We start from the raw sequence: 9,842 nt of genomic DNA on the forward strand, positions 1-9,842 counted from the left end.
AACCTAAATTATTTAGAAAAAAAAATTATTCTCAAATATACTCAATTAATTTTATGTTTGTTTGTTTGTTTATGTTCGTTCGTGTTCGTTTATAATTTTAACAAACGAATAAAAACGAACACAAACAAGTTACATTCCTTAATGAACAAACACAAACAAGAAATTTTGTTCATTTAGTTGTTCCTGTTCGTTTGTTTGTTATGTTAAAGTTAAACGAACGGACATGAACATATCCTCGTTTGTGTTAGTTCAATTCGTTTACAAGCCTAATTAAAACTTTAGTTAAGGTAGAAAACGGAGAATAGTAAAATTTCTTTGGCGAAAAGGTTCAGATGTCCATGTACTTTTGGAAAAAAATCAATGTGACTCTCATATTATTTTTTCCTCTCAATATGACCCTTCAACTCAGAAAATAAACCCAATGTGACCCTTTGACCAACGTATTTCGTCGTTTCACTGTTACGGTGTTGACGTGACAGTTCATGCTGCTGATGACGGTCCACAGTACAGACGTGTTAGTCTATCTGCTATGTTTAAGTTATCAATTTAGCCCATCTTTTATAATGTTTGCCACGTTATCAACTAGCATTGACTGTCACGTCAATACCGTGAACAACCACGTCAGCATCGTAACGATCAACGACGAAAAATGTTAGTCAAAGGACAATGGACTTATTTTATGAGTTGAAGGGACACATTGAGAGAAAAAATAATATGAGAGTCATATTTGTTTTTTGTTTTTTTCAAGTACATACCTCTTTTACTTTTTACCAATTTCTTTTCTTTTCTTTACAACATTGTTAGAAGTTTTGTTTTTTTTTAAAGAAAATTACTATGTCGTAGGGTTGGTAAATTTAGTAAAAAATAAATAATGAGAAAAGAAAATAGGATTGTGAGTAAATTCTATGTATGCCTTAACTTACAAATCCTCATTGTAACTAAAACTAAAGTGCAGAAATCTCTCCCAACTATATTTTACTATCAATATCATATGTACGCCTCAAGTAAAATCTGTTCCACATCTTCTCTCATATTTAACCCTCCGTTGTCCTACAACTTTCAAATCAATTTCAATGAGTTTCTAATGCAGTAATTAAATAAGTGGATGGATTGTTAAATGTTTGCCAAGATTACATAAATGGACATTTTTGTGCATATGCCAACTGATATAAGGGGTAGAGGGAACCTACCCAAAACACCACAGAAACACATATACAACATAGAATCGTTATTTTATAACTCCGATATCTACAATAAATGCATTAACACTTATTATTGTGGCAATCATAATAACCGTAATTCAACTCCAGTTTAAATTCCAGCTTGGTCCACATGGATCATAGCATCTTCAGCAACGCAGTGGCCTTTGTTTTGGTCCTACCACTACAGTGGCTCTGCAGAAGCAACAGCAACTGCGTCAAAACTCCACCCACTATTGCTTTTTCCCTGGCTTCCAATGATTCCTCACACACTTTCATCAAAGAGTTAACCGCGCTTTCACTCCCTTCCTGCTCCGACACCCTGAACACCATCTTCACCATCGCTTTCACGCCGTTTGGATTCTTTATCAGCGCCTCTTTCGCTCTCTCGTCCCCCAGCCCTTGCTCTATTATACCCATCGCCATCGCCGCCAAGCTTCTTTCTTTTCTTTCCGAGTTCAAAATGTATGTCACCAGGCCATCGATCAGGCCCTGTTGGACCAGGTTTTCCCTGTTTGATTCCAAGCAACACAATGCCGAAATCGCTTTCACTCCAGCCTCGGACATCTCACTGTTTTGTTGCTTCACAACACAGACCATCACGTTCAACAATCTCTGGTTTTTTCCAATCATTGCACAGAGCTCCCTGGTTTCTGCTGCCGATGAAATCAACCCTACCATGTGACACAAGCTTTGCTTCATTTTTACACTCCCATGCTCAAATAGACCCACAAAATATTCCAAATTCGACTCTTCTTTAAGCATATTCAAACACTCTAATTCTCCAAAAGGAAGCAATCTAAGAACACAAACGAGCCCTTGCTCCACCAAGTCGACATACTCTTGGGAGAATTCAGGGTTCACCATTTCGAAAACCAGTTGCAGAAGCAAAGGCAAGAAACCCATTTCGATCAGAAAGGAATTTGCAGACGGCATTTCATCCGTAAAGGCTCGGATCTTTTGCAGTGCTTGAAGCTTGTCCCGGGAGTTAGCCGAAGCAGACGCAAGGGAGTTCTTAATTGCCGTAAAGTAATCAGAGTCTGATCGGTGACCCTTTTGGCGCCATTGTTGAATCAGATGACGAAGATTATGATTGGGAACAAGAGATGGATCGTGGAGCCTTTGCATTGTGACGGGGCACGTGAGATTACCGGCGGCGAACCATTGTTGTATGCTCGATCGGTCGTAGGTTTGGCCCGTACAAATGGTGACAGGATCCGTGAACAAGTCCAGGCTGATTGGGCATCTAAATAAATGAGGTATTGTCGTTTGACCTTCTTTCATGGAAGAACAAGAAAACCAAAAAAGCTTCAAACAAGAAAAATGAATTGATTTCTTTGAAGAATATGCAAAGATGGAGGGTTTTTTATTAAAAAATCACACAAACACCAAAAAGGCAGTAAACAAAGTTAGTAGTGATAAAGTTGGCTTTTCTAAAATCAGATTGTAGAGCCAAAAGTGAAGAAATGACAGGAGACTGGGAAAGTGAAACTGAGCTATCGGTGTAATTATAAAAACATAGTAGTAATACACAGTACAAAGTGATGAAAAAAGATGAATAGAAAGCTTAAGGATTTGCAGTAGCAAGGGAAGAGGGAGAGATAGAGAGCCAAAATGCGAGCTTAGCTGGAGGGACAAGAGAAGAGTAGGGAACAAAGAGGATAAAATCAGGGGATATCCCTGGACTGAGTTTGGGATTGAAAATAGGGTAAACTACGTATCTAGTCATCATACTCTTCCCGTAATTTTGTTTTGATCATCTAACTATTTTTTTTAATTATATCTAAAATTATGTTTTTATTTTATTTTTATCACATATCGTTAAAAAATTAATAATGATTTTAATATACCACCATAATATAACTTCATATTATTATTAAAAAATAAAAACAATTATCATAATAACAATTCTATTAAAATTTAATGATATATGAATAAAAAATAATTTTAAGTGTGATTTTAAGAAAATAATTAGTTAACTAAGATAAAACAGTAAAAACAATCAAGTGGTTAACTACGTAGTTTACCCTTGAAACTAATAGTTTAGAATAAGTGTTGGGGATGGTCCACTCCCAACTTTCCAGTCAAACTGACCCTCTAGAAAGAATAAAAATAAAATATAATTTTTATAATTAATTTGTATAAAAAGTTTGAATTGAATGCAGCAGCAGTGCCAGTAGGTTGAAAATTAAAATGTGGACTACGAAAACACATTTGAGATTAGGATGGAGAGAAAAAGATAGCCGCTCATCAAAGTATTAATTTTTTTTATAATTAATTTGTATAAAAAGTTTGAATTGAATGAAGAACAGTTAATAACGTGTATTTATTTTTAAAATTAACCATATGACCATAAATTATTAAAATTATTAATTATTATTTAAAAATAATAATTAATGAATAATAATTCATTTGAACCTTCAATCATAATTATAATTTTATTTTAATATTTTTATTTTTTAAAACAATTAATTTTAAAATGTAAGAAATCTTTTTAAAATATAAGAAATTTATAATATTTTAAATTATAAAATATTTCTTATTATTATTATCATCATCATTTTGAAAAAAGAAATACTAGTTATAAAACTTTTATAAAATTATTCATATTTTAAATTACTTACCCTCAAAGTTTTTCTAGACTAGACTATACCCATAGGGTCAAAAAGGCGTTAGAAATTATCAAGTAGTAATTGGTAGACATAATTGAATTATGTAATTTCATGCAAAAATCAAAATTTGTCGAGTTATAAAATAATTTATAAAAATATATTTAAAAATTGTAATGCTCAAAGTTTTTTTTGAACAAAAAAAATAAAGAAAGTTGATGTTTTTATACAAATAGCACCATAATAGAAATTAATTATATATTAGACACCGTTTAAAACTTTTTTTCAGATCCAACACATATCATAGAAAGGTACATATGATTATCCGTTCCTTACCCCCACATGGCGTCACGTCAACGTAAGACACGGATCATGATCGTCACCTTTCTGCAAAGGGTACTAGATCCGTAATATTTTCTCTAATGGTGTCTGACACGTAAATAAAAAAATTCAGTGATTTTTTGGTAAATACTCCGCTCATCAAAATATTAATATTTTTTACGAAGTTAAGGAGATTATATAGTAGTAATTTGAATATTTGTTCAAAATATTTTTAATTATTTGATAATGAACGTTTAATCACTCTACTACAGTCGTTGGTATTCGAAACCGTGACTTATAAAAATAACAATGATTCATTTAACCACTGAACTCTAAAAACCCGTGATCTCTAAGAACCCATAAAAATGAGTTAAATAATATTGTGATTTTTTTAAATTTGTATATTATTGTTATTTTTTGTTTGAACTTTTTAATTTAATAAAATATAAAAAAATAAAAAAATTCTAAACAAATTCATTTATTTTAAGAATACCATAATATTTTTTAAATTTTTTTAAAAATTACTTAAAGATTTTTTAAAATTTTTAAAATTTAACATATATTATAAATCACTACATAATTTTAATACTATTTTTAAAATTAAAAAAAAACCCGTGGTATTATTAGAAAGTGAAAATATCCAAAATTACAATAAGAGTTTACAATTATCATCATAAACTAAATACATAATTTTGATATTTTTCTATAACATTGAAACTAGTCACTTTAGATCTTATAAGGATCATACATGAAAAATATTAAAACCCCAACAAAAAGACTCGGACAAAAATAAATAAGAACAAATCTGATTTTATCTGCAAATGAACCGCAAAAGGGAATTAAACTATTGAAAGACCACTGAGAATCGCAAATCAGAGCCGAGCGTAGTGAGTAACTATCTACAAACACAAAATCGCGCATCCAAATTTAATCCGAAGATCCATAGCAGGGACGATCAACAAGATTTCAAATAAAAGCCTTCTTGATCAATCGTGGCGTAGTCAAATCCAACCATGAGAAAACATAAATAAAAGAACAGCCAAACGATCGAGAAAAAAATGAAAAACATATCATAAAGGTAGAATAAACGTGCCACGAAGGCTAGGATAAATATGATATTAAGGTAGAATTATTCTTATTAAAAAATTTTAAAAAATAAATAGAAAATAGAACCAACAGTCGGTAACCACCATTAAAACCAATGCCATCACCGACTAAATAAAATCAAAGAAAAAATTGATTTGATTTATAAAAAAAAGACATAAAGTCAAAGAAAAAAAAAGAGATAAGATTTTAATACTAAAATTGAATTAAAAAGAATAGGATAGCCTGTATCACGACAATGTTTTTAAATAAATACATGCAATATATGTATGTGTTAACATAAACATGAAAGCAAAATTAGACAACAATAACAATGAATATACATGAATTTTGTTTTCAATTACTCCATAAACATAAATTTTAAATATTATATTTAAACATTTGTAAAAATAAATGCCTATCCAATGTGAGATTTACTTCTTTGCATTACCCACAATACAAACTTAGGTGTATATGGTAATTTATACAGGCAATGCTTAAAAAGAAATGCATATAGTACATTTGCGGGTTACCATAAACACGAATAAAAATTAGGTAGCTTTAGTAATAAACGTGCCTAAATTTTATTTTCAATCACTTAATAAATGTAAATTTAAAAGATTATATCTAAATACTTAAAAAATTATTGACCAGCCAATATGAGATTTGCATCTTTATATTACCCACAACAGAAACTTACGTGGATATGGTAATTTATGCAAACAATGTCTAAAATGAAATGGATGCAGTACATGTACGTGTTAGCGTAGACACAAATGTAAATTATATATCGGTGATGATGGACGTGAATGAATTTTATTTTCAATCACTTAATAAATATAAATTTTAAAAATTATATTTAAATATCTAAAAAAATGAATATCTAACCAATATAAAATTTCCTCTGAAATCAAGAAAGTAAGTGATATCTGGAATGAGATTAGGGTGAAGAATACCAAAGCTCATTGGCATTCACTGCTATGGTTTCCTCTTCTCATCCCAAAACATAGTCTTATTGCTTGGATGGCACTCCTTGACATGGTCCCTACTAAAGAAAGGCTCCACCGTATGAGTCTTATTACTGATTGCCACTGTATTTTCTGTGGTGCTGTTCTGGAAACTAGAAATCATTTGTTCTTCGATTGTCAAATTGTTGTATCATTATGGAAAGTAATCTTCTCCCTCAATGGTTTACGGTTTAGACACTCATCATGGGATGGTTTTTTTGTTTGGGCTGCTGATTCTTGGAACGGTAAATCTTTACTCACTTCTATTTTGAAAATTGCTTCGAATGCATTAATCTACACACTTTGGCAAGAAAGGAACAATGGAATCTTCCAAGGTCGTTCCTCAACTGTTGAAGAAATGTTTTGTGCTATCAATAGATTAGATAATGTTAATATTACTCTTTGTAACCAATGGGGTATAGTTTGATTTTGATTGATTGCCGATTTTTTGTTTAAGGGCGATCTTTGTAAATCTGAACACTGATTGTTTTTTGTAGCAGTTCTCTGCTCTTTGGGTAATAAAAATGAATTATCCAAACAAAAAAAAATTACTTCTTTATATTACTTACAATAGAAACTTATGTGCATACGTTAATTTAGGTTAAACAAAACATTTGTACTTATAAATTATATGAACTCAATTTAAAAGAAGAAAAATGAATTGAACTTGATCATTATTGAACTAAGCTTGAGTTTAACTCGATCAACAAACAGAATTCAAAGTATTTAACCTTGTTATCATCTCTGGACCTGTACTAACTGTTACCACCTGTGGACCTATAGTATCGCAACCCCTGTTTGTGTACATATGGCTAACACGAACATCGTTATCATGCAAACAACCCCTTGCCAACCAGGCGCCCTCAATGCGGACATACCTCACGTGCAACCTACAACAATCCCATGTCGATGTACGCAGTATAGTATCCTATACCAACTTATCACCTCCCAAGGCAACCAAGGGGTTGAAGTGTGACAGTTGTAAACAACACTACAACAAAACAGGTTTTTAGAAGCGTTTTTAGCCTTATAGTAGCGTTTTAAGCACCGCTAAAAACTCTCCCGACACTAATAAAAGTGCCACAAAAAGCAATGTAAAGCAAACGCCACATCAGTTAATGGCATTTGTGAAAAAAAAAACCGTAAAAGGTCAAGATCTATGACGGCGTTTCAGAAGCAAACGCCACAAAATGTCAAGCTCTATAGCGGCGTTTTGAAATCAAACACTGCCAATTATCTTGTCTGTAGTGGTATTTGTGGTAAAAAAAAAGCCACAAAATTTGTATGCCATTAGTGACGATTTCTTCACAAAACGCCGCAAAAGAGTGTGGTTCTAGTGACATTTGTTTACAAACGCCGCTATGATTAATTAATTTTGCATATATTATTTTATACTCTATATTACAAAAAATTAATATAATGTAGCATTATCTAATTAACAACAAACTTAAAATTTAATTATGAAACAAATTATGTAGAGAAATACTTAACAACAAAATAAACTAATGTTTATAAACATTAAAATTAAATGTAATGTAGTTTAACATTGCTCACTAGAATTTAGTGTAGGTTCTTCTCTTTCAATTAAAAATAAACATTTTTCACTGAAATAAATAAAAGAAACATTCTTCAAGTGACAATTTTGAGCATTAATCTACAACTTCAGTTAATTAATACTCCATCTGACTTTGAGTATTCAATTGGGGAATGTAAGTTAGCAACCTGCAAAAGAAAATGTGCTAATTATTTAGTTCTAGAATATTTGCAGCAAAATCAAATGATAAAAGACTAGATGAGCATCTTGCCCTGTATTTAGTTTGAAAATGTGCACTGCTTTATCCCTCCTTAGAGACCGCAGAAAAGAGAACTCGTTATAGACACTGCTATACAATTGTGAGTGTAAAATAAAAGGTTGAATCGACACCTTGAAACATAAAAATAAATAAATGAAATAACTTTAGCTTTATCAATTTAAGGTTTAAATAAAAGTAGATATAGACACATCTAAAATTAATAAAATCACACACTGCGAAACTGTGGCTCTGTAAACATTACTAATTGGCTTGCTATAAGCCCAGCCAAATCATGTTCCATATACTGAAATACCAGGTACAAACTACATGACATCCTCCAAGTAACTAAACCTTCCAATATATCATTAGCAAGGAAAGGTAAGTATCTGAATCAGAAAGCCAATCCTAGAAGCAAACAACATTGAAGATGATGTAGCTAAAGGCAAATGCAACAAAATCAGCCATCAGCATGCTACAAATTAAACAATGAACACAACTTAAATAGCACAACCAGTTGAATCCACCAACATGTCAAAACAAACTACATTCTTTTACATCTTCAAATCGAAATATCATCTTCAAAAATATCGATATCGAGAACTAGACCAAGAATCAAACAGTATCCAAGATAATGTAATTAAAGGCAGCTGCTACATAATTGACTATCTCTATATCATACATCAAACAAAGAATACAACTAAAGCCAGTTAACAAATCAAAGCAAACTACATTTTTGACATCATCATTCGACAAGTATAACATTGAACAAAAGCAAAAAAAAAAAAAACCCCCACCTTATCAATCTTCTAAGCCTTGGATTTGGCTTTGGTATGTAACTAAGCTATCTGCTCTCCTCGCAAATGCTTTGGTATGTTACTAAGCCTTGGATTTGGCTTCGGTTTTCTCCTTTCCACCCTTCGTTCTTTTTGCCATCAGCTTTTTCCTCCTCCTGGGTACTTATGACTAACACGACAACGAACAAAGGATGAGATAGAAATTGCGATGAAGAAAGATGAGCGAGATGACAACGATGGAGAAAGATGAGCGAGATCATGCCTTCTTCAACAATGAACTCTAGTACTCCGCAATGAGAGCGCACTCAGCAACAGCATTACGAAAACATGAAAGAAGTTAAATTGCTGCAAACATTAAAACAACCGACCTAAGCAATTAATTGTTGAAGGAGGCATTATAACTGGAAGAACCATGAAAGAATATATATTAGAAAAGTTGCACTTTTAAAAAAAAGGAACACATTATTGGAAACTATAGGTTAGAAAGCTTACTCTTATCAACACTTTCAATGTGGCTGTAGGAAAACATAAAACAAAACAGGATGAAAATCATGAGAAAGGAAAAAGAAGTTAAAGATTTTGCAAGATTAGATATCATAAACCTTAAAAAATAAAAAAGAATATAATCACATACGGTAAGTTATTGAAGCTAATGAAAAAGAAGAAGTTTAGAACATATCTATCGAAAAACTGCAAAATCAAGCATATCAAAAAAAAATTGGAAGCAGGGTAAATAGCAATTGGATTACCTGCGAGAAAACAAAGAGCGAAAACGACAAAAAAAATTGAAAAAAGGGGAAGCATTTTCGATTTCAGGTTAAGAAAATCGATTTGATGGAGTGACGAAGCGGAAACGATTATACAAGGGTGGGGAATGGAAACAACGATGATCCGCTTTATCTTGATGGGTGTGGCGGTGAAGGCCACGACAACGTTGAATGGTGGCAGTTGATGTAGTTTTGTGGGTTCTTTCGTTGAAATACAGAAACAAGCTAATGGAAAAAAATGAAAAAGTCATAAAGGGTTTGAGGAGATA

The 9,842-nt window shown here is 31.9% G+C and overlaps 1 protein-coding gene across 1 annotated transcript; it reads right to left on the reverse strand.

Annotated features, from left to right (window-relative positions):
* Positions 1–1,195: 1,195 nt before the first annotated feature.
* On the reverse strand, positions 1,196–2,666 carry LOC120176259 (U-box domain-containing protein 26-like). The gene has a single exon (XM_039182710.1). It carries the CDS (start codon positions 2,481–2,483, stop codon positions 1,338–1,340), a length of 1,146 nt encoding a protein of 381 aa, XP_039038641.1. The 5' UTR covers positions 2,484–2,666; the 3' UTR covers positions 1,196–1,337.
* Between the last annotated feature and the right edge of the window lie 7,176 nt (positions 2,667–9,842).

The sequence above is a fragment of the Hibiscus syriacus genome, unplaced genomic scaffold, assembly GCF_006381635.1.
Source record: "Hibiscus syriacus cultivar Baekdansim isolate YM2019G1 unplaced genomic scaffold, ASM638163v2 tig00112231_pilon, whole genome shotgun sequence".
NCBI classification, from domain to species: Eukaryota; Viridiplantae; Streptophyta; class Magnoliopsida; order Malvales; family Malvaceae; genus Hibiscus; species Hibiscus syriacus.